This window comes from Corvus cornix, chromosome 15, assembly GCF_000738735.6.
Source record: "Corvus cornix cornix isolate S_Up_H32 chromosome 15, ASM73873v5, whole genome shotgun sequence".
Taxonomy (NCBI): Eukaryota; Metazoa; Chordata; class Aves; order Passeriformes; family Corvidae; genus Corvus; species Corvus cornix.
In genome coordinates, this window is record NC_046345.1 from 1,092,064 (window position 1) to 1,118,332 (window position 26,269).

The 26,269-nt window shown below is 41.9% G+C and overlaps 1 protein-coding gene across 1 annotated transcript; it reads left to right on the forward strand.

The window, feature by feature from the left end:
* The first annotated feature begins 3,408 nt into the window (after positions 1-3,408).
* Positions 3,409-26,269, forward strand: SLC15A4 (solute carrier family 15 member 4). The gene is made up of 8 exons (XM_010398532.4): positions 3,409-4,042; positions 10,786-11,081; positions 11,844-12,012; positions 12,583-12,660; positions 13,962-14,130; positions 17,614-17,769; positions 22,250-22,408; positions 24,891-26,269. The coding sequence occupies exons 1-8, from the start codon at positions 3,473-3,475 to the stop codon at positions 25,037-25,039; spliced, it is 1,746 nt and encodes a 581-aa protein (XP_010396834.2). The 5' UTR covers positions 3,409-3,472; the 3' UTR covers positions 25,040-26,269.

A 26,269-nucleotide genomic window follows, 5' to 3' on the forward strand; every position in this document is an offset into this window, starting at 1 on the left:
AACCTGAACTTGGGACTAAGAAAAGCATATCCCAAACTATCCAGCCAGTCTTCAAGACAAAATGGGTCCACGCCAGTTACAATCAGAAACACAAAGAGCAGCTGAGTGGGGCAGCAGGCACTAAGATGAGAGGCCAATTTAGGGAGTCTGTTGGGAGATTAATAGGAAACAGGTGGCTGATTGTAGATACCCACCCTGAACTTGTTTCAGCATCTTGCAAAAGTGTTGAGAACAGGTGCAGGACATTGGTAGTGATGAGAAGGGGGGCTGATTGGGCAGAAAACTCCCTTTTTTGCTTATAAACCAGTCTGATTGCCTGATACAATTCACCAGGGGGCCATACAGATGCTTACTTCCTCAAAGGCTGGCAAAGACAGGGAAAAGTGCTCTTCAAAAGCTGCAGTGCCTGGTTACTGTGGCCTAAATTACTCTTCATATTTCAGTGTCAGGTAGAGGGAGAAAAATATGCCACATGCAGAGGAATATAAAATTTAATCCTTTTTAAAAGAGTACTTCTTCCAATAATTTGTGTGGACTTCTGAGGCTAACAGGTGTTCTGGAATTGACGGTTCAGAAGTGATAAAAACACACACTGGAGTGGGTTCTGGCAAACTGTAAACATTTTGGGAGGCAGGCTCATGTTTTGCTAACGACTCTTAATGCTGCAGAGCTGTGTTAACTGCATCTCACTGAGTTATCACTTAGATTCAACACAACATTACTTGGACCACTTCAAACTCCATTGGAACTAAAAATTTTGGCTACAATCTAGAAGAGCAACAAATCTTGCATAAATGCTAAAAATAGTGTAAATGTTAATCTACAGGTAGGCAGAACTAAACCAGCTTTGTCACCATTTTAGAAAGTGTTTCTGGCATGAAATCCCGCTCCTGTTCAGATGTAATGGGCTTTTGTCCGTCTGGCCAGGATTCCAGCCTTGAAGTGGCCCATGTGAAGCACATTTGGGCTTCTGAGAGTTGGTCACAGACCTGAAGGTGCCACACAGGCTGCATGAGGCTTCTGCAGCTGCCCTTCAGCTCCTGCTACACTGCTACTCTAAATCCTTCCCCAACAGACCCTCCTGCTTCCAAGATCTCCCCCACACAACAGAGATCACCCAGGTGCATCACACCAGGAAGGTTTAGCAGCGCATGCCAGCCAGGAAAAACCTCGCCCCTGTACCCAGAACAGCCTGTATCACCAAAAATGGGGATTCTCCAGGTGCATGGCCTGAAGCAGGGTATCTGACTGTGGCTCAGAAAGCCACGTTTTGGATTAACAGAAGCTGTCCAACACATTTAGTGTGCAACACAAAGAAGACAAAACCACAAACATCAAAGTAAGACAAAGCCTGCTCCATGAGAAATGAGGAGACTCAACCGTCTGAAAAATAAAGAGGAAATAAAGGAAACATTCAAAGAGATCTTAACATTTTATCACTATTTATGGTAACTCTGGCTTTATGCTATATAGGCCTTGACTGAAAAAAATAACAGCCTGGAAATGTGCAGCATTGTGTGTCAAAAACATATAGAGGCACTAATATATTCCTGCACAGACACAGGTGCAGCCACTGTGTTCAGAGAAAGGGTCATGGATGTATCATAATGAAGTTTTAAATACACTGGAGCTAAGTATTGTTTGGAGGAGAATTAAAACCTCCTTCCTGAGCTGCCATACTGCCAGAGAGAAGGTTCAGGTTCCAACAGTAACTTCTGAATTTCAGCGAGAGTACCCACATCTCTGTACTTGAAGAATTAAATAACATTTTAACGTACATTTCAACTTCTGCTCAGCATTGTTAATTGTTTCTACCAGGTGTGGGATAGGTCAATAGAGAAATCTCACTCATCAAGGTAAATTATGAAGGGCCTAGAACATGAAAATAAGACACAATAATACAAACTGTGCTTCATTACTTTGAGTCTCCAGAAAATACTACTGAACTCCTCAGAAAATGTAATCACAGTTAATATCACATACTGTATTAAGCTAGGAAAAGCTGAAATGTAATTTTATTACAGACTCAGTCATGTTACAGTAGTTCACAAAGAGATGTCTGTACAGCTGGTTGCTTTTTGCTCATTGTCCTTTGTCATGAAATTTGTTAACTAGTTAAGAGAGCAAATATATGTAATGAGTCATTTTAATGGCATATGTTATTTACACAGGCCCATTATTAAATGAATATATTTACTTTTACAAGCATCACTTGCTCCACTACCAACATTTCTCCAGAGTAAGTCATAACTAGATGTTTGGTAGGTAACTATATGATGTCAATCAATTTAACTTTTTCACTGAAAACACACAACCAGCAGTGTCTTCCCCACTTTGTTCTGGCCAAAAATAAGACTTTAAGAGCTGCTCCTGAAGACAATTTCATACTTTCACAACCTTTACCTCAGCACGTGTGATGGTGGAACTTGCAGCACATCTTAGGGTCCTGATCTTGCAAGCACTAATTCATGTTTTCCCATTTTAATCACATGCTTTATCCCATTCAGATGAGTGTTCATTCTCCATGTGTACCTGTGCAATTCCTGCATGCCCTCACACCCAGCTGCTGCTCCCACCCCTGAGTCACCAGGCACAGCTGGGGTGCTGAGCCGGGCCTGCTGCTTCTAAACGTATAAAACCAACCTTTTACAGTGCACCTTTATCACCTTTTCCTGCAGAAAGACCTGTCGTGGGACAATCTTGAACTGTGGCATTAAATAACCGTAAAAAAACCCCAGATGATTTGGGGTCTGGAGCATCTCTCTTTTGAGAGACCGTGGTAGCTGGGCCTGTTTAGTCTCGAGGAGACTGAGAGGGGATCTCATTAATGCATATAAATATCTCAGAGGCGGGTGCCAAGGGAATGGTGCCAGGCTCCTTTCAGTGGCGCCCAGCAACAGGAGGAGCAGTGCCCATAAACTAAAACACAGGAAGTTCCACCTCTACACGAAGAGCTTATTTTCATTAAGGATGGCAGAGCACGGGAACAGCTGGCCAGGGAGGTTGTGGATTCTGCCTCTCTGGAGACGTTCCAAACCCACCTGGACGCGCTCCTGTGCCACCTGCCTTAGCAGGGGGGTTGCACTGGATGATCTCCAGGGTCCCTTCCAACCCGAACGAGATTCTGTGAAAACCCATTTCCCTGCTGCAGCCCCCCGGCCCGGCCCGGCCCGGCAGCCGATCCAAACCGGGGAGGGGACGCCAGCGGGGAGAGGCGCCGCGCAACCCCGGCCGGGCGCTGACGGACACGCTGACGGACACTTTAGGGAACCGGCCGGGCCTCCCTCACAGCCGGCCCGGCCCGGCCCCGCCGCTTCCGCCCCGCCGTGCCCCGCCTCGGCCCCGTGACGGCGCGGCGGGCGGAGTGACAGCGCCCTCAGCCAATGGCGCCGCGGCGCTGCCGGGGGCGGGGCCGGGGCGGGTCCCTCGGGCCGGGGCCGGGGCCGCGGCGGGGCCGGGGGGACGCGGGGCCATGGAGGAGCCCGAGCCGAGCGAGCGCAGCCCTTTGCTGAGCAGCGGCGAGCGCGGGCGGGGGCCGAGCAGCGCCTTCCAGGGCCGGCGGCTGGCCTGCGCCGCCGTGCTGCTGGCCGAGCTGCTGGAGCGGGTGGCCTTCTACGGCATCACCTCCAACCTGGTGCTGTTCCTCAACGGGCCGCCCTATGGCTGGGAGGGCGCCCAGGCCAGCCAGGCGCTGCTGCTCTTCATGGGCATCACCTACCTGGTGTCGCCGTTCGGGGGCTGGCTGGCTGACGCCCTGCTGGGCAAGTTCGGCACCATCCTGCTCAGCATGGCGCTGTACCTGCTGGGCATGCTGGCCTTCCCCGTCATCGCCGCGCCGCACACCCGCCAGGGCCTCTGCGGGGACATCCCCCTGTTCCCCGTGGAGAACTGCTCCTCGCCGGCGGCCAACGCCACCCTGGCGCCCTGCTCCCCGCTGGGAGCCACCCGCTACTGTGCCACCGCCACCTTCGTGGGACTGGTCCTCGTGGGGCTGGGCGTCGGCTCGGTCAAGGCCAACATCACCCCGTTCGGGGCAGACCAGGTCGAGTATTGTCTGGCAGCTGCTGAAGCGCTCGTGGGTGCCCCAGGGGTGGCAGAGGGGCTTGCCTTGGTGGGGTGGACAGTGCCCGACTGAGTGATCTCTCTGTACGTGTTCGGCCTTGGAGGGTATCAGATCGTCCAGCTCTGTTCCCTGTGTAATGCGAGTTGTTAAGTTGTGCCCTCTTTGATCAAAGTTTGGTGCCTGTGGGGTGTCAGATCCCTTGTGACCTTTGGTTTCATGGTTACCCTGCCTTCTGAGTTGGCTAAGCCATCAGCATCTTGAGGACTTGGGCTGAATACTTAATGGCCATTAAGTGGGCTGTTAATTATCCTCCCTTGTGAGCTTGTACCCAGTTAATTTGACCTCAGAGCTCATCAGATGAAGTACAGGATACACATTTTTAGCTTTGACAAGGATGACATGGGCCTTCTAAGGCAGTGTCAGAGGCCTTTACCATCCTGTGATAAACGAAGGCTACAAAACAAACAGGTTTTGTGCACTTTTTTTTGAGCACTGCATTGCCCTTGAGTGACATTTTTGTGCAGGCTAGCGCTGCATCACATGATGGGTGGAATCTGCTCTCAACGTGGTAAACATCACCTGCATTGTTCCCATAAGGACATGTCCTGTCCGATGACCTTATCCGGATCCGCTGCAGTGATATCATTCATTGGGTCATCACTGCAGAACCGAGTGGCTTCATAGAAGACATTTGAGAGGCAACTTTTAGAGTTCAGTAGCAACTGGAATGCTCTGTTGCGTGTACTTTTTTACAGTCCTGTGCTAAGGTGCTGTGCTGGCTGTGGATGTTGAAATGTAATTTCTGCTTTACAAATGGAGAATTTCAGTATGTTCAGGTACTGAGCAGCTTTTCTAACTGAACTGAAAATCCAATTGCATGTCTGTTTACTGGCTCACTGAGTTCTGGTTAGAGCAGGTGTCAGAAATGCCATGAATTCTTTGTAAGAGGGAGGATCTGCCACAGTATCATTGCCAAACATACCTCTGTTCTCTGTTGTGCAGTTTGTATTTGTCATTCTTTGGCATTTCATCCTGAATTCTGGAGTTCTGGGTGAAAGGCAGTATATAAATGTAAAACATTATTATAGCCCAGGATTGTGTGTCCCCAGTGCATTAATTCTGTTTAAACCAGCCTGAGCCCATCAAGTGAAATAGCTTTAGTATGACTTTATCTTGTAAGATGTTTTTCAAAACTGACCACTTATCCCCGGAATGCTTTATGAAAGTTAAATATGAGAGATAAATAATGGCAGGAACAGAGCAAAAGAAGAGCCATTGCCAATGGAAGTGTAGCTGTTGTAGCTGGATTTTGTAAAGGCTTTTCCCCCAGGATTTCAAGGAAAGCAGTTTTTGGCTGGGTTTGCAGGTAATTCACAGTGATTTATGTAGGGTGAAGCAAAGAAATACTCCTTTCTGGGCCATAATAATCAGTGGAGCTCTGCCGAGGACTGAATTTTCCCCCTTCTCTCTTTTTCTGACTTATCTCTTGTTAAATATATTACAGCATGCCACTTACCTTGGTGTGCAGTTTGGGGCCCTCTTGGGTGCCTTGTCCCTGCATAGGAATGTAGAAAACTGCTGGGGAGATGTGTGTATATCTGTATCTATGTATCTGTATCTATCTATATATCTGAGAATAAAATCTGTCTCCCAGAGCCACATTCTTGGGAGGCCAGAGCACAATGCAAACACGTTTTGGCTGGATGTGTGCTGATAAGATTTGTCCTCTTTCCCCTAAGTACCAAACAAAGGTATGAATTGTATATCATGTACTTTAGTTGGCACAATCACCTTTCAGAATGTTAATTACGTTTCACTGCAGATCTCTTAAAAGTCACCGTGTGAATTTTTCAGCTTTAATGTGTGTATGGAATTTGGGTGGAGAGCTGTAATATAATGAGAGGTTTTTTTATTTAGCAGAATCACTTTGTGGAAAATCGGAAACTGAACTGCAGTACTTAGTCTTCTCTGAATTTGAAAGATGTGGTTTCTAGTTTCTGACTTTCTGTTAAATGCATGCTTTTAGAAGTGCTGTTAAAAGGACCCAGTAGACTTAGTATCGAGTGACTTCCACCAGTCAGCTGAGCCAAAAAAGTTCCTGCTAAGTTGGGACAGACCAGCTTTTCCCAACCGTGTTTATAAATGAGCTGTTTTTCTAGAAGTGGCAGACTGATCCATCCTGCTGCTCTAAATCTGAGCTGATGGTTCTCGGAATAGTGTTTCTAACCATGTGATCCTATAACCTGGCACTTTCCAGTTCCCCTTTCAAGTGCGAGTTTTTTGCTGTCACTTCCTGTTCCATGGAGCAGTTTGTGACTTTCTGCAGTTAGGAAACGATAGGACTGTTGGTCATTATTGTGAAAGCTGGTTCAGCTTCAACACTGAAGCAGAATAGTAGCAGACTCCTAATCTAGTATCAGCCATAATCATTGTTCTAATTATAGCTGCATGTCTTTCAGGGTTACAGCAATTGGAGGTGCCAGGTTTCACCCACACTGGGGCTTCCCTCTGAACTGCCTTCATAGCCAATAAATCTATCAGGCCATAACTGCCAGAGATCTTCTAACTCTGCTGAAATTGTTCTTTTACAGTTGCTGTTGGAAATTGCTGCTGTAAAGATGGCTTTAGAGTGATTTTCAGCCTTTATTTATTTGTAGAGCTTAGATTTTCCAGCCTCTGGATAAGGATGGGGAACCACGTATATAGGTTGGAAGGTCCCTAACTGCAACTTATTTTGTTGTTGCTGCTGTTGAGCTTCTTATGAGCTTGTGGACCTCGAAGACTCTGCAGAGAACAGTTTGAATCAAGTTTTGGCTTTCACAAGGCCAGTAAAAACAGATGGGAGAGGAAACAGATTTTGTATGTGGACTTGCTGAATTTTAGTGTAAATTTGAAATTATGTAGCAGCTAGTAATACTGTGTAGCTCCGCTACGGAGCTCTCTCAGATGATCTCAAAGAATAAGTGCTGTCTGCAGTGATGGATTAATCAGGATTCTGTAAATTTGGCTGCACAGAACTCCTGTCATTGTACCTTCTGTTGTGGGCTAAGGACAAGGTTCTGCGTTTCATCCTTGCTCTGTTGTGTGGTTGCTCTCAGAGCTGACTGGGATGAGTTTGGGGGTATTTGTTGCTTGTGACTGTCAGTTGATTGCAGGAACAAATGAAAACTGCTACTGTCAGGCACTTTTGAATGATCTTGTTCCTTTCATGGGAGTCAGGTGGAAGGTCCCAGCTTTGGATCGGTTGTGATGTGAGACACACACTGGAACTCTGAAACGCTGGGGTTTAGGGCACACTTGAGATCATTAGCAGGTGATGACAGAAATGAGATGTCACAGTGGAATGGTGGGCACCAGCTAGACACAAGCTGCAGCAAAAATGGCAAATCTTGTGGGTAGTGAGTCCTCTGAAACCAACCTGTGAGAGGAGCAAATGACCTTGTGACAAAGCAAAGCATCTAAACACAGCAACTGTGGACAAGCAACGATGTTTGTTTAGATTCCTGACTCTTTACATAAAAATCAAAAGGTTCTAATAGAGTCTTAGTATTTGAGTTGTATAATATTGTTGTTTCCAAGCTGTACAAACTGCTTTGGCTAGCACTTGGATCATCTCCTAAGAAAGACATTGTTGCTGAAAAATCCAGGGGAGGGATAATGGAGCAAGTGATCATCTTTCTTCTAAGTCAGAAGGAGGTCTGAGTACAAGCCTTAGGACAGCTGTGCTGTGGAAGCTGCTGTCAGTCACATATTTGTAAGGTGTTTGCATCAAGGGTTGTAAGTAACGATCCAGTTACTCTTCCTCCCATTCTTCCTTTCAGTTGTGCATAAAATCCTGTTCTGGTTGCAAGATGGGAACCTCGGATCCTGAGTTCAGAGGATTGCAGTGCAGTGACACAGCTGCCATTGAGGTGCATCCTTTTCCTGCTGCAGTTGGTGGTGGGATTTTAGGAATATAATGAAGATAGTGGTGCTGGTAGCACAAGGAGAGTGAGGAGAGTGCTGCTATGCTTGAGCACAGATGAAATTGAGCAGAGGGAGTGATAGATTTTTTCTTTCTGCTTGGGTGATTGAAAATAATGCAAGCAGAAGGGGGAAAGGAGAGCTCCTGAAGTTATGTGGAAAAAACTTGCGCTTGATAAAAGTAAAATAATAAAATTATGACATGTTTTTCTTCTTAGTTCCTTACTAAAATGTAGTGTTTACTTATGGAAATGTTTTGTGCTGTCACACACAGCTCAGGTAACAGCCAGGAGGGAAAACTTTTTAGTGATCTGCTGTAAATGTAATATTGCTGACATTCTGGGCAGCCAGTGAGATGTTTGAAAAGAGCTATAGAATTGCCTTTTAACTCCACTGTCTTTCCTGGTTTTGACAAGACATCTTCATAGTTCTTTGTCTTTGAGAAGATATTCCACCAGGTAATTCAGTGGGATTTTTATTCAGTTATTAATGTTTGCCAGTTAAATGCCATAGTGGCATTTCAGACATGGCTGTGATGTGATTTTTACTGCAAATATATAGTTTGATAAAGAAGGAGAAAATGGATTCTTTGCATTGTAAGCCTGATGTGTGTCTGTCCCTCGAGCACTGCCTTCCTTTTGGTCACTCTGTTACAAAAAGGACGCTGGAGATGGTGAAGGAAGTTTCTGGGAAGGGCCACAGACATGGTCAGTAGTTTCCAGGTGAGGAATCATGAATCAGTCTAAATTTTCTACCTCTGAAAAGGCAGCAAAAAGGAAGATGTGACAGTGGTTTGTGCCCACAGTGGTCAGGGGAGAGAGGCAGCAATGGAGCAGGAATGGGATGGAGCTCAGCTGTCTCTTTTGTTTCCTGGAACGAGGTAAAAGGAGCGAGGCTCGGACAGGGCAGGTTCAAAGCAGGCAAGTGGAGGTAGTTCTTCCCACAGTGTAATTACCTGTGCAGCTCTTTGCCGTGGGATATTTTGGATTCTGAAAACTGACCTGGGTTCAGAGGCAGGTTACACAAGTTTGTGGAGAGGAGAGCTGCTGCATTGATTAAGTAAAGAGAAGCCATTCTTGGTTCAGGAAGTTTCTCAGGAGCTAATGATCGGAGGCTGGGAAATGCTTGATAGAAGCCTCATGCTGTGCTTCCCTGTTCTTGCCTGGATCAAAGTTTGCTTTCTTCTCCCAGCTTTCCTTTGTAGAGATGTCAGCTAGGTCATGTATAAGAGGGAGGATGAGAAGTCATCCTCCTTGCAGAAATGAGAGAACTGAGACTTTGTGATGAATAAATGGAAACTTCATCAAACAGATTGCTAACACTTTGCACATGTTGGAGCACTGTGTTCATGTAATTGTTTGCTAATATCCTGCTGCTCATTGGGGTTTAGAACAATTCCTAGATTGACACACTGCTGCAGTTGATGAAAGTTAGGAAATGAGTACCGAGTTGAAGCTGGAGAGGGAGAATTTCTTGGGTTTAGTCTCCAGGATTGTGTGTGACATTCTAACAGACATACCTGAATGCCTCACAATGCCATTAGCTATGCACAGGAATAGATATTTTAATATTTCCTTGGTTGGGCTTGGCTAAATGATACGGATGGGTTTCTGCACCACTGGGAAACCTGAAGCTGTTAATCAGAACTGACAGCATTAAAAACTCATTTCAAGACACAATTTGCTTTTCGTATTGCAAACTAAACATGGATCTTTTGAAGATCTGGCAAATGAGGAGGGGAAATTTGCAATTACAAATGAAAGATAACTGACTCAGCAAGGCTGGTGCATGGCACTGACTTGCTAGTTACTGTTAATGGCCTTTCTGTCATCAGCCACTGACAAATAAAGTATTATGGATTCTTTTACAGACTACTCGATCTTTTTAATGTATTTCAAATTTTAATTTGCCTAATTTCTCTTACATCACCTCTTATGAGTGATGCTGGGTTCCTGGGACTTCATTGCAAAACATGGGGTAACTTACAATAGGCAATAATAAAGAGTGATGGTGAAAACTGTACAGGATAGTTCTATAAACCAGGGATGTCTTTACTTTCACTGGAGAGACACTGAGAGCTTCAAGCAGAGAAATAACACTATGAACAGCACCGAGTTAGTCATAAATAAATATTTACTGTGGCCTTGTGATCCTCAGGCAACCCAAATTTAATTAAATTTTTTTTAAAGGTCAGAATGACAAGTCCTCAATTTGTGTTCTGATGAGAGGCATTAGGACAATGTTAAAATTTAAATTTGTTGTTTAATTATCAAGTATTCATTTGAGGCTTAGAAAATGGAATAGAGTTAACTGTTATGTAGATACAGTTAGAAGAAGCAATTGTGGCAATACGTGAATTTTTAGGTAGTTTAACTTTTTGTTACTAAAAAATAGTTACTGAAACTCCTGTGAACTGTGGGATGTTAATCTGAGGGAGCTTTGTGTAGAGAAATGACCCAATGAGAGTCAGTGTGATAGAAATAATAATGGCCTCTCTGGGGAAGCTGTGTCTCAGTAGCGTGTGGCTTTTTCATCCCTGTGCCGAGCTTCTAGAACGTTAGTCACATAATGGTGCAGCTCACTAAGCTGTCACTGCATCAAATACCCTGTGAAGCCCAAAACACTTAAATCATTTCAGTGTGATTCTAAATGGAACCTGGACTCTTCAGTGCATTGTTTGAATTCTAATTCAAAGATTCTAATTCTCTTTAGCCTTATTTTCTTCAGAAACGGAGTGACTTGCTTTTAATCTTTTCCAGGTCAAAGACCGGGGTCCAGAAGCCACAAGAAGATTTTTTAATTGGTTTTATTGGAGCATTAACTTGGGAGCTATCCTCTCTCTGGGAGGCATTGCATACATTCAGCAGAACGTGAGCTTTGTGATCGGATACAGCATCCCAACAGTTTGCATTGGGATTTCATTCATGGTTTTCTTATGTGGGCAGAGCTTCTTCATCACCAAACCTCCTGATGGTAGTGCCTTCACAGACATGTTCAAAATTCTCACCTATTCCTGTTGCTCCAAGAAGACCCAAGGGGAGCATTCAGCAAACAGGTTTGTGATGAGCTCTTCTGTGTGACCTCAATTCAGAGTTAGTTCAGACTGGCTGGTAGTAACTCACACCAGAGACTGCAGGAGAATGTGCAGGTTTGCCCCGAGAACTGGAAAACTGGAGTCCTGGAGATAGTTTCTGGGAGTTGAGGGGTGGAAGAGAGGCACACTTTGAGATCACTGGATCTCCCTGCAGCCAGGTCATGGTGTCAGCTGGGCTCTGTGTCCTGCCAGTTCAGAGTTTCTGAAAGTGTAATGTAACCTGACGGTGCTGCTTCTAAGCATTAGTTAACTTTCTTCTCTGTTAGATATGTTTGTGGATGCCTTCTGATTTGAAAAACACTGTCATCTGCATTTAATGCTGTAAGTAGCTTGATGGGGAGCCAAAATTTTTCCACTCTTAAGTGTTGACCATGAACACTGGTGGTTGAGTTTAATCACTGGTAAGAGATGTCAGGTGCCTCCTCTGCAGAGAGGTTTCATGTGTTCAGGTTGCCAAACAATTCAATGACTTCACAAGCAATATCACACAATACAGGTTATTCTAAGTTCTGCCAGTTACTTAGGGCTGGGTGTGTGGGGAGGATGGGAAATAAGGAAACTTCAAAGCAGAAGGTTTCCTCTTGTGTTTCCACCTGCTGGGGATCCATTCTGGCCCAGCTGTGTTGCTGTAACTTACATGAATGACTTAGTTTGGAAATGCATTACCTTTTTATAAGGATTGCCAGTTATGTTTAACTAAACATTTCAAACTCTTTTCCAAAGTGAAGGCCAGGGAGTGCTGCACCAGCCTCGAAGGCAAAGCCTCTTTGAGATGGCCAAGCTGTCTCGGGGGGGGCCCTTCAGAGAAGATAAAGTAGAAGATGTAAAAGCTCTTGTCAAGATTATCCCTGTCTTTCTGGCTTTAATACCTTACTGGACAGTGTATTTTCAAGTGAGTAGTTCCAAATGGTTACAGTTATATTTTACATAATTTCTAATTTAACATTTTGGGGGGGTTGAATATGAAACTTACCCTGAAGTTGAGAGATGAAAAACAACTGCTTAGAATACTCTCAAATAATATTTTGACTTAATAATAGAAAAAAAATTAAAATCATTACAGTTGTAGTTAATACTCACAGTTGTTCAAAATCCCATATCTTAAACACTGTGCTGTGTTTCATCTTGCAGTTGTTTCACATAGGTTAGGGTAGGTGATCTAGACCTCATGTTAATTTTCAGGTTCTGTCTTACTGAGATGATTCGGGATATCAAATACATTTTGGGCAAAAAAACTATGCAGGAATTGTTTTCAAAGACACACAAATGATTCTTTGTGGTTTTAGTAAAAATAACTGTAAGGTTAAAAAAATCCTGTAATGTGCTAACCATAATTCTTTTCACTTTGCTGTGTTAGCACTTCACCTCTGGTACAATCTTTGTTAATTGTTGTAAAATGAAAAATACCTTGCTCTCAGCACTCCTTGTCCAAGTAACCTCAGCTCCTCTTTCCTAATGCTAGATGCAGACAACATACGTATTACAAAGTCTCCATCTGAAAATTCCTGAGATATCGAATGACACCAACTCTATCCACACGGTAAGCAGAGCTAAACAAGTGAAAAGGACCTTTCTTTCGTTGAAATGCAGATTAGATCAGTACAAAACTTCCTGGGAGTTTGGGTAGTGCCTTTGGGGGTCAGTGACCTCAGCCTTTGGGCGTTTAGGTGCATGATGCATGGCCCAGATTCTGTCATACCAGCAATTACCTGGAGCTCACACCAGCCTGTTCTGCATGGATGCAGGTAACTTCCCACTGCTTTCATCAAGAATTTCTTTATCCTTCAGTGGCCGAAGTCTGATCTTTGAAGAAAGCTTATCAATCTCCATGCCCTGAGTTTTCCTACCAGGACAGAGGCATTCCTGCAAGCCCAGTAGGAACACCCATCCTTAAGTGATACCTTAGCATGTGGAATTGGAGACACGTTGGTTACTTTATACTGCCTAATCAATCATCACTTTACCTTTAGCATATGGAAAGAAGCTGTTGGATATTTTTCAAGAAAGGCTGGCATCATGTGATTGCAGAAATGGTACAGAGAAGTAAAACCAAAAAGTGTGAATATAAGTTATTAACAGGTCTACTTTGTGTTATTCTGCACCATGTGACTGCCTTGTTACAGCACTGTCAGCTGGACCAGAGAAGTGGGCTGGTTTTGTCTTCAACTGCCTCAGAAACACGTCAAGCAGTGCTTGTATTTTGGGTCAGAGTCAGCGTGATGCACAGTATCGCAGTGTTCTACAGGCAATTTTAAAAAATCCACCCAAACCAGAACATTTTTATAAATCTACCTGTACTGGCTTAGTTTGTTAGCTCAGAACAGGTGCTAAATATTATTAAGCCTGGCAGAAATTGTCTCGTTCACGCTGACGTGAATCTTACTGTGAATTAATGAATCTTGCAGATGAGACAGGATACGTTACACCACCCTCTCTGTTCACTTGACAAGTGTAACTTGATTTTAATTGAATTGTGCATTTACATTAGTAAGACTCTGTTTCTACTGTTCTGTGGCATATTTCTGATAGTTCTAAGCCTAACAGAAAATACACAGACCTTGCCTATTAAATAGTTTTCATGACTGAAGCAGGTAAAAAGTTCAATTCTGTCAGACTAGAAACTGAGCTAACAGATCTAATGAGCAGCCAGCTTCAATGAAAACCTGAAAAGCTGAATACTTTCCTCAGCTTTTAAACACTCTTATTTGACTTTTCACAATGTCTGTCAGAGCACTGTTTATTTTAGATCAAAGTGTTCAATCAAAATCTTTTTTTGTAAAATGATAGTAAAAATCAACTCCTAAGTATGAAATTGCTAACTTGAGTCATCTCCCCTTTCAGTTTCCAGCAGCCTGGCTGACCATGTTTGATGCAGTGCTTATCCTGATCCTAATACCTTTAAAAGATAAACTGGTGGACCCCATTTTGAAGAGGAATGGCTTGCTCCCATCCTCGCTGAAGAGGATTGCAGTTGGAATGTTCTTTGTCATGTGCTCTGCGTTTGCTGCAGGTAAGAAAATGACTTTGAGGTCTCCTGACACAGTGAATCGTTCAGCTCATTGCAACAGCATTTTTTTAAAAACTGTGTGAATATTTAATTTGGCATTATTCGGATCTTTTTTCATGGGATAGTTGGAATGTGACTTCATGGATGCATTTCCCTCAATTAAGGGGATTGTATCCAAAAACTTACTAAACTGTTTTGAATGCTTGCAATAAAATTGGACCACTTTTCCTACCTGAAGCAGACTTTGCATATACCCTTTAAAAAGAAGTATGTGTCTTCATACATTCTGACTTCCAAGTATAAAAAAGGTTAAATTTTACCTAAAATTCTTTCCCCTGATTGGAAATAATAAAGTTAGGTTATGGCTGAACAAGAGTTTCCTCCCACTTTGGGTTTTCTCTCCCCTATCTTCATGTTTCCTAATGTTTGGGGATTAGTGTAGTGTAAAATAGCTCAGCTGTAGCATGAAAGGGAAAAGATGGCAACTCTGCTGGCCCCATAAATCAGCTGCTTTTGAGATGATTTAAAGTTGTTAAGCCCTGCTGATGTGGAACTGAACATCTCTGAGCAGCGCTTCACAGAATCTATAGCCTTCACCAGCATCACTGTAATGAACATATTGATAAAGCATTATAGCATTAAATAAATTCATTTCAGCACTTGTGATCCCCTATATTTTAGGGAGAGGGACACTTTATATGGCTATTAAGTTTTCTTTCAATGAGAGAGGTAATTACTTTATTAGGCCAAGGTCACTTTGTGGGCAAAGAAAGTTCTTAAAGCAAAGGCATTTAAAGTTAAAATAGGAGTGTTTCTCTTATTCCATTTTCTTAGGACACTGCTGCTGCAGAAGAGGATGATGTAAAACAGTTAAATGTCAGCTCTTTAAATAGAACCTGTGGGCTCACATATGAGGGAATTCAAAACCAGCAATATCTGTCTTTATTAGTAGTGGGGAAAAGCACATCGAGCTGTGCTAGCTGAGTTGGGGAATGGGTTCATACAGCAAAATTCTTTAAAATTTCAAATGCTTTTTTCAATTCACCTATAAATGTAACATATTATTTTGTTGTTTTGATCCTCCCCAACTCTTCCCCAGTAGAAACTGAAAAAGTGACTTCTTTGGGTGGTTATTTGCAATCTGTTTGCAAAGTTTAGCCTTTTGGAGTAACTTAACATCTCCTCATCATAACAGGAATCTAAAAGCTTCAGTTGTGACAAATTTGGGGATTAGGAAACTGTTTATTTCTAGCAAAGTGTTGATTTATATGTTCCATTCAATTTTTATTTTCTCATTAAGTGATATTTATAACTGCCATATTTTAACATTCTTAAAATACATTATTACTTCCAACCATTGGTGCCTTAGAGAGGGATACTGATTAAAATCTTTAACATATGAAAACGTTAAGAACTTGCAGTCATGGCGTATCTTAATGATTTGTTTGTGCCATATTTCCATTTTGACTTGCTTATCTAACAGCCATTAGTTGTGGACGCTACTCAGGCTGCCTATTAGATTGTTTAGATTATTTAAGATATTTTATAAACTGTGTTAAAATACAACTGATTAGATTTAATGAACATCTGCTGTGCTTCATGCATCTCTTGGTGAATTCTGAGCAGCAATGTTCAAGGTTATTCAGCTGGAAAATCTACTTCATTTATAGAGTTTAAACCATTATAGCAAGAAGTTAAGATTATTTTAACTGCTAAGAGTGTAAAATTAAACATGAAACTTGTCTATCAGAGTCTGAAAGGAAGACTCCATAGATAGCAGATTCTGAAGTACTTGGAAGATAAATTTATGGCAAAGTTTGGTATATTGTAGTTGTGCTCCTAGGTGGCTCAGTGCTTATTTTTTAAGAGTGTAACTACATTAAGGATCACTTGATCCTTGGTGGTGCAATAATTCTGTGTTGAGGTAAATAAATGAAATTATGTCTGAGCTCTTAGATGACTGTACTGCTTTGTTTACACTTTAATTAAGTTCCACTCTAAAATGTTTGGCAGCTGTATTAAAATGAAAACATCAAGAAATCCAGCTTTATTTTAATTACAGCAGCTCCTCATAGTTCAGAGGGCACTGAGGTAGCTGAAGAGCTAAAGAAAGAGACATAAAAGTAAGATGGGTAAGTGGTCACCTAAAAAGAAGTGAAAATGTGGTGCCTTGGCCTGATATGAAGAACTAATAAATCCAGAACAATCTTTACCTCAGACCCAGATGTTAAGAGGTTTGGCACTGTCACTTAGCACAGAGATGCTGATCTGGCTGGTCCCCTCAGGTTTTTATGTCACAGATTTGGGGAGACAGGGGAGAACAGGTATCATATTGTGCATTAGGAATTGTGTTTGTTTTTATGACAAGTGCTGTCAATATGGCTCAGAATGGTTCAGCCAACGTATTAAATGTTGGGTGTCCGTGGCATCCTTAGTGTGGCTCTAGGAAAGAGGAAGCTGGAAGGGAGGAAGCAGATACAATCACTTGTACATAGTGTGGGATCCATGAAGCATCATATCTAAGCCCTGTACAGGTTTTTTTAGTAACAGGAGGGGTATTTTGTGTCCCAAGATGAGGCCAGGTCTTGGCGCAGGAAGTAGAAGGAGCCCCAGATGGGAGGCTGTGAGTGTAACACGTACCATAGGAAGCAGTGTCAGTGACTCAGTCTTGCTCCTCGGAATTGTGATGAATTAATTCACCTTCTTGCCAAGGATAAGAGATGAGAGTTCTTTTATAGAGGTCCTTTTTGGGTGAAGCAGGGAGTTTTATTAACTATTAGCTATTCTGTGTATTTTATGTAACAGTGAGTCAATCATTTAATCTGAGCAACTTCAACAAAACCCTACAGCATTATTTGATATTCACTTTCTACTCTAAAGTGTTGTGCTGAGCAAGCTAAAAATGCTTATATTTTACACTATCATGTCTCTTTTTCACTCTGTATGAAGTACTTTCTATGCAATGTATTGCTTGTAAATCAAGCTCTAATGAGCTCTTGGGTCTCTTTGGATGAAAAGTGTCATATAAATGTCATAATCATATTCATAGAGGGTTTTCATAGTTCTGCAGGACTGGTGTAGCCATTTCCATAAGTAAAAGGGTTTCTAATTTATGAATACTATGGTGGCAGTTGAAATGGTTCAACACTGCAAAGTAGTAGTTTGTGAAAATGAGATTGTCTTTAAACAAACCCCAACACAGTGTGTATGAGAGCTCTCAGCTGATCCATCCAGAAATGGGGAAAGTATTTGTATAATTATTGCTACTTAGTAAGAATATAATCACTAATTCTATGGCAGAACAACTGTATGTCTTGAAATCACAGCAGCAAAAGTAGTCTGAAATGCTTTATGTTAGGAAATAAATGCATATTCCTATTGTATCATTTCTAATTGCAGTGCAGGCTGAATCCTAATTTAATTCTTAATATGGAGAAACAATGTTTGCATCCTAGGTCAGTCTTTTTACTCTCCCCTTTCACACAGGAATTCTGGAAAGCAACAGACTGAAAATTGTAAAGGTTAAAACAATTAACCAGACCATTGGGAATGTCACGTACCATGCTGCAGATTTGCCAATATGGTGGCAGATTCCTCAATATGTGCTGATTGGATTCAGTGAAATATTTGCAAGTATAGCAGGTAAGAGTCTTTGTGTGCTTTAAATCTGCTTTTGTATCTATCATAAATGATGGAATCTTAGAAAATAAATACTCCTCAAATCATTACAAGTAAGCTCTGATGTTCCCAAATACATTTTTATAGACTATTGCTCAATATAAGTGGCAAAGCTCACCATTGTCTTGCACATTTGAAGCCTGGCTATATAAGACTGTGCTTTCAAAATTGAATTTCAAGCAGAGTAACACTTAAAATATTTGTGTGGCGTCCAGTTAGAGCTGGATATTTGCAAGCCCTAATGGAAAACAATATACTCTTTCAGTATTGTATTTTAATGCATTTTTGTGTCCTCTGAATCTTCCTCTGTGTTGGAAAACCAGGTTGTACCTTGTTTTTTTTTTTTCATCTTATAAACTGAGCTCACAGCTTAGAAAGTCAATTAGTTAGTGAACACACCTTTCTGAGGGAAAAGGGAAGAAATAAACCATACTTAGAAAGATTTAGCAGTTTAAATTCACGTTACTTGAGTTTTTTCATCTCTGAAATAAGAACAGTTTTTGTGAATATTAATCATGGAGTAGCTATTTTTATATAGTTTTATCCACTTTATTTCTAGATCAGTTTTTCTGTAGCTGTTTTAGCACCTCAACATGACACTAAGCAAACTGAAATACTGCTCAAATTTTGCTTGTCTTGAACAAATGCAAGAGATCTTAAATTCCTTAACACTGTGCAGTGTGATGTAGTGGACAGCTGTGTGCTCACACTGATTCTTGAGCTGAAAGTGAAGTGAGAGGAGAGGGTGAGCAGGACTATAAAATCTGATTTTCTGGTCTGTGTCCTATACATGCAGGGCTCATTAGCAGGAGGAAAGCTCAGGCAACTTCTCTGTGGTCACTGTGGCTTTCCTAACTCTGGTTTGCTGGGGTTACACAGGTGGAATGCTCCTGGGAGTCTCTCAGCACAGTGTTTACACACGTGGTGTTTGGGAGCAGTGCTTGGTTACCAGAAACAGAAACCCTTCTGAGTGTACAGGTGGCTCTTCTGGCACTACTTAGGGAGAATTGTGGAGCTACCTGGTGCAATCCATCAAAACTCCTCCAGTGACTTGATGTAAAAATAACTTCGTTTTTGCTTGACTGTAGTTACTTATTAAAGTGTTGAAATCCTGTTTGCAAATATTGAACTTTGAGGATCATCCACTCTAACTGGCATTACTACAGCTCTTTTTCTTGATTGCTCGTGACAGAAGCTGCTGGTTTCATTTCCCCTGTGGGAGGTTACTTTCATTCCTGGGCAATCACAGCCGGTTAAAGTGAGATTCTCTGATTCTGGAAGATCTTGCTGGCGGTGGCCCCAGCTGTCACATGGCCCATTTGTTCCCTCTTAGTGGAACAGAGAACTTCTGCTCCATCAGGTTTCTGGTTACACATCTTCTGCTGTCATCACAGTTGTTAGGAAATAAAATAAGGTGCTTGGATTGCTTGGCAGGTAGAATAAAAGTGGGGTTTGGGTTTTTTTTCCTGTCTACTCATTTGCTGTATGTTTCATTATGTATGTCTGGTACCTGTCACAAATGCTAACCCACAAAAATCTGAAGATAAAGTCTTGCCTGATTTAGTTACTCATTAAAACTAAGGCTGTGTTTAGCATTTTTACCCAAAGAGTAAAATGAATTACTTTTCGTTAGTTTAGTGATTGTGCCACTTAAGTCCTAATTCAGATAAATAGATGACTTTTCAGAAATACAAGAATTCGTAGAAAATTAAATCAATTTCTTCCCTCTTACACAATCTCATTTCTCTGTCAGATACCATTAATAGCTTATAGGTGTTTGCAAGGAAAAAATAGCAAACCTGTCTGCACGTTGTGGAAAGGCCAAGGACTTGAAGCATTCTTAGTTTGTTGAACTCCAAGGTGAGAGGACCTTAGTGGAATTCTTTGTGAGAAGTCTTTAAGGCTTACACAATTCTTATGTGAATATTCTGCTCCTTCTTATGTGAACACTCTGCTGTTCTGCACTGCTGGGTCTGTACCAACAGCATCATAACTTCAAAAACTCTTGGCCAACGTTTGCAAAAATGTACCAGAAATCCTATGCAGAGCTTAATTGCTTTGTGTAGTGCACTTTTCATTTGATTTTTTCACAAAGGCCCTTTCCTGCCTTCTGATTGTTATCTAAACCTAATTCATAATATTTTTAAGAAGACCTCTCAAGACTCAGAGTATACTTTACCAATTCAATATTGAAGTTGATAAAGGCATCAACTGTGCTATGAATTTCAGCCTTAAAATAAGCAAAGTGTTAATGGTTACAGAACCACAGTGATGTGGAAATGTTTGTTGTGAGCAAAAAGGGACTAAATATCACAAGAGCTGAAACATAGGTTTGTTTTTTTGTTTACTGTAAAACTAAGCATATTCTTATTAAGCCACATTAGTTACACTTGAGGTACCTTTAAAAAGATGACACACATTGCATTAATCTTTTGTATTATTCTGTCAATCCTCCTAAAGCACCCTTGTTTAGCTGGGAATTGTAATCTCACATGACAACACCAGCAAGGGGCTTTAATTTCAGGAGTGCTTGTTTGCAGGAGCATGAAATCATTATCAATGGCTGCCAGCAGCCAAAGGAGCCCTGAAGGCAAAGAAAAGATTTTGTATTCTTTATGCCAGATTAAATATTACTGTTGCTGCAAAAGTTACTCAAATTTAGAAATGTACCTTATTTTGTTGCAGAAAGTTCAGGGTTACACTCCTTTTGGTTTTTGTTCTGAGTCTTAAGGTCTTTTTCCAGCTGGAACAGTCATGTCCAGTCTATCTGTAAAATGAACAAGAGAAGAAATGGTCCAGATCCTTTCACATGTTACACTTGAGCTTAACTTCTACAAAATATACAGAAGCCTGGAGACCAAGATGTGACCGAGGCTCAGGAGACTTGTGGCAGCTCTGGTAGCGTAACAAGAAGTTACAAACAAGCTGCTGTGCCCTCAGAGCATCTTAAAGTGCAATTGGACAGATAAATACTCCTTGAAAAATCTGAATTGTTACATGGGTGGCAGAGCCTAGGAGAAAAAGGCATTTTTAATTCTCAAAATAAATAATCATTTTGCCCCCCTCCCCAGCCCGTTTGCAGCTGTCTCTCTGTTTCTGGAGTGATTTCTCTCGTTAAGGTTTGAATTTGGGGAAGCCACGCAGCTGAGCTGGGTGAGGATGTTTCAGTTCCCTCCTGGCCTCAGAGCCAGGCTGCTGCTGGCCCATTCTGCCACGTTTTGCAGAGGAAAAGAGCAGCAGGGTGTTGGTTAGCAGCGATTCCTCAGGTGGCAGGAGGGTGCTGTTAGATCAGTGAGAACACACAGCTCTGATTCTCTCACAAGAACAAAGTTCCTCCCTCGCAGAGCAGCCCCATTGGCCTGTCTGGCTTGAAGTGCTAATCCTGTTATTGAAAAGAAATGCCAGTGGATTTCTATTAAAGCCTGTCTGGAGCAGCACAAGTCAAATAGCAGTGGTGGTGTAAATAAACCATGCCTTTATTATGCAAGACATAAGAGTTATGCCATTTTCAGGTCTGTAATGCTCTCCTTGCAAAGAAAAATGTTAGATGTGGTAGCATTAATTCTCAGTATGAAGCAGACTGTTTTGAAACAAGCATTTCACCTGTCAGAAAAAGCTCTGCAAGGAATGTATTTGACTGTCTCTTGTGAATAATCCCATTTGATTTTTGACAGGAGTATTATTCTAAAAGGGAGAGTTAATCATGGGCATTAATCTTTGCGTGGCACAGCCTAACCCAGTGTGTTCTCTTGGTACACAAATTCAGTAGCACAGATTTTCAGATGGATGGTCACTGGTACGTTTTTCTTGGGTTTATTGGTTGAAACTTGAGTAAAGACAGCTGAAAGTTCAAGCCCTATATCTACAGATCTTAAAAATAATTGCTAGCAAGCAATGAACCCAGAAAATTCTAGATCAAAAGTAAATTAAGTTAAAATAATTACTGCCTTTCCAGTTCCAGTTAATTTCTTTGTCTGCACATTCAGAGATAGACACTGAGGCTGTGAGAAATAAAAGTTCATGGCCAGTGCAAGAATGACTTTCACTTTGTTCTCCTCAAGGAGTGCCAGGTGCTTTGTCCTGCATGCACTGCACAGCAGACAGGGAACAGGGGCACAAGGGAGACAGGAAACATGGAATTGCCAGCTTAGAGTTAGTTTAATACATTTCTTTGAGGATCATTTTAGACAGAAAAATGAATTCGCTGGTTCAGAAGATTCCTTGATTTTACACATGTGATATAAAGAAGATCAAAGTCTGTGTCCCAAATGCTGTCCATTTAATGGGTTGATACATTGATGACCTTTAAGAAGATTCATAAAGCAGTTAAAAGGACCTGAATCCTAGGGATTCACTACACACCTGTAACTTCTAGAACACTTCTAGAACAATCTACTCTCATTTCTTACACATTCCAATAGCTTTTTTTCATCTTTTAATACAGGCCTAGAATTTGCATATTCAGCTGCTCCCAAATCTATGCAGAGTGCTATTATGGGGCTGTTCTTTTTCTTCTCGGGGATTGGATCCTTTGTTGGCTCTGGATTGTTGGCACTGGTGTCTATTAAAGAAATTGGCTGGATGAGTAATCACACAGACTTTGGTAAGTGTATTTTTCAGTGTATTCATGGTCTGCAAAGTAGAATGCTTCCCTGAGAAGCAGTTAAGATTCAAGGACATGGCACTGTTGAGTCTTAACACAGTTATTATTATCAGAATACTAATTTGTCTACTGCTTTGTTAAAGTTTCATTTTGCATCTGAGTATGAAATAACGTGACCGTGCAAAATGATTCATTGCCCTCATGAAAGCACGGGAAACACCTCTGCAATGCCTCAGTTATTTTCTCAGCTGTTACTGCATTTCATCACTAGAAACTACAAATATTTTCATTTCAGTAAAAAATATTTTAATTATGTGCAGCAGAAGAATATATTTGGTATAAAGTACTGAAATTGCTTTCTGTGGTTATGGGAAGTCAAATGTACCCATCTCTCTCGTAGTGATTATTCAGCTTCCTCATTTCAAGTGGCTTCATTGAAATTACCATGAGTTAACTTTGCATTTCTATCTGCTAGCTATTTATACTCCTGAAGTTCAACAAATCACCTGCTTTGAGTTGCCAGTGGAGGTTAAAAATAATTATTGGCACCAGTAGGTGGCACATTGGGAATTTCAGAAAACCCTCCCATCCTCAGTGGGCTAATTAGTTCAACCAGGAGGAGTGTGAACAGTTCTTAAAACGTCTGCTAGACCTGCTGTGTGCACATGGCTTAAAAGTGCAACCTAAACTTTAAATTTGGTCTAAGAGAATTTGCCATTTCAACTGGATCTGCATCTACCAGAAAGTAATGGTGTCTGATCCCTGCATATGCCACAAGCTGGCATCTGTGGTTTGTAAGTTGTCCTTTAAGAACTGCAAACCATAACAAGTAGCCTGAGCTTCATGGAAGTGTCCTCATCAAATGAAAATTTCACCCCATTGAGATTTCTTTTCCCCAATCCATTTCAAAATTAGAAAAGCAGCCTTTTCTGCAGCTCCGTATCGAGGTAATTCAGCTGCTAAGGGCTCAAGAGCAGGATAATAATTGCACACAAATTAATGGTGGTAGTTTTTCAGCCCCTTGCCTTTGTTCTCTGAAGCAGCCTATGAGAAGACACTCCCAGATACTCTCTCTGTAAACTGTTTGGGCTGTGCTAAATCTATGCAGAGATGGCCAGAACTGGAAGGTGTTGCCTTTCATGAGCCATTGCTCATCATTTTGAGCAGGCTGCTCAGCTCAGTGGATTGGCCTTTGGACACCTGTCAGCACTGGCTATCTGCACCTTCCTTAGTGCAGCTGAGTTTCCCCAGCAGGTCCAGACCCAGCTCGGGGTCATCTGGAACTGCAGCACCACAGCAGCTGCTGCTTTAACCCTTTGTAACTTTATAACTCAGTTTTCATTTGGTGTAGCATTATTGAAAGTACCACATTCACAGCTGAGCTTTACCTGGGTTTTCTGGGGTAGGAATTGCAAGGAGGAGTCCGTCAATGAAAGATCTGGGGCTTTTTCAGTAGATGCTGTATATTAACTATAAGCACATGCCCCAAGTTTCTGCTATTTCTGCCAGCTCATGACATCATTGGGGGTGACTGACTGCCTCCAAAATCTCCTGAGGAAGTTCCCTCTCTGCCAGCACTTCAGGGGTGGTTGCTGCCATTGAATTGACTTGTTTCTCCCACAAAAACTAAGATTTCATGGGTTTAATATCCCATCTCATAAAGGATAATTACTACTCTTTAAACACATCTGCTCTTGAAATGGAGATTCACATGTATATTGTATTTTAAATGTCAAGGAAAGCCTCAGTTTAATTTTACTGCATTTTATTATAAGTTCATTTAATTGAATCTTAAGTTTCAGTAATTAAAGGAATTTAATCTGTACATTTATAGGCTTGCTGCAGGAACAGCTGGTTCAGGTCCATGTACACGTCACCATTTTAGTTTCTGCAACCTATCTGATAATCATAATGGTCCAGTTGGCTGTGGTGTGTTGGAAATGAGCCACAATATATTGTTCTTGGAAGTACAGCAAGAGCTGTGCATGCTTCCTAAGAGAGGAATAATGTTTTAGCAATGAGCTTTCTTCATTTAACATTGTTTAATGTCCAGAGCACTGATTTGTGATAACTTTGAGGGAGCATCAAAGGTGAATTGAACCACGGAGAAGTCACCTATGTTTTCATGAACTCTAAACTTTGTCCCAAAAAAAGGCTGAGAAACCATTGCAGTAATGCTTTTTTTATATCTATGGAGTTGCCAACTTTTTCCTTTACAGCATTCGTTTTTTGGTTTTTTATTTTCTTTTCACTTGGTCTAAGGCATTGGAGAACAAAAGAAAACATTCCTTATCCTGTGCACAACTTCCTCAGCAGTGCCAGCCTTTGCTCTGGGTAATTAAAAATGAACTGTGCTGTGGGATGGAAACGTGATTTGGTTTGGTTTTGCAGATAAGTCTTCACCACTTAAACTTGATGAGATTCACATTTTTGTTTGTATCACCTTATTAATAGTTTTTTTCCCCTCCCCAATTCTTTCTAGGTAATATCAATGGCTGCCAATTAAACTATTACTTCTTCTTGCTGGCTGCTATCCAAGGAGCAACCCTCTTGCTTTTCCTGATTGTTTCTGTGAAATATGAGCACCAGAAATCCAAGGTGAACGAAGTGGCTGCGAACGGGAGGCTCTGAGCCCCGGCCCAGAGCAGACTGTGCCAGCAGCACCCAGGGAAGGGGCAGTGCCCCCGGGCCAGGAGCTCTCCTGTTTCCCAGTGGGACTCTCCAGAGCTGCCTGGGCAGGAGCTCTCTCCCTGCCCTGGTGTGAGTGGGTAAGTGCCTTATGTCACGGGGCTGGTTCTTGCACTATGTGTCCCCTGGACAGCAACCCTTGGAGTGAATTCCCTGCAGGCATTCGAGTTGCTCTTGTTCATGGGGAGATGTTTACTGAACTCCTAAAGCTGGGACACTTGGAAGTGGAGTCTGAGGAGCCACACGGGGCATGGACTGTTCTGACCCAAACCTGAGCTCTGGATCCACAGGAACACTCGGCAGTTCAAACCTGCCCTGAGGACACAGGAGAGGAACCATTTGACAGGAGCCTCAGCCAGTGCTTACAGGCACAGATCTTCAGTACTGAGAGTCATTTTGGGGGGAGAAACAGGGACAAATTAAATTACAAATTAGCACAGATTAAAAAGGAATAGAATTTTATAATTGACCTTTTACTGACAGTGCTTCAAGGATTTAAGTCCAAACTTGCAGTCAGGAGTATCCAATACTGAGGACTGAATCCTGTATCCCAGTGGCTTGTCAGACAGCTGCTGCAGACTTTGGTGCACAATTAACACTCGTTGGGACTGAAATTGCTTGACTACAGCAATGTTTTTATTTTTGAGCCTGCATTAGATGCGTTAGGACAACACCCACCTTTGGACAAGGCCCTGTTCAGTCTAATGCTGTTACTCCCCCAAGGACTATTCCAAATATTTGCAGGAAGCAAAGTGAGCTGGAATTCTGAGCAGATCAATGCACAATAACCATTTAGCAGCCTTTAGCCACGTCCTTCAGCCTTGTCTTACTTTTAGTTAACGTGCTCCAGGGTTTGGGTCTTTCAGCAACACATTCCTCCAGCAGAGCAAATGACTTTATGTTCAGCCTCTTGAATTTTAATGATTCTAACAATTGTACTTCAGATTGTGTGCAGACTGGTATGGAGGGTGCAAGGAATTATGCAGAAAGAAAATAAAACCTTTTTATTAATGTGTTGAATTTTTATAGTTTCCTTTGTCTGCAGTTCTGTTGTTGAAAATGTCCTTATTTTGTACATGGACATCTTTTTAATGAGTTTACAAAATAAAATGAACCTCCATGCTGTGACTTTTGACCCTTTGTTTCTAGGTGAATAAAATTATACTACAAGTA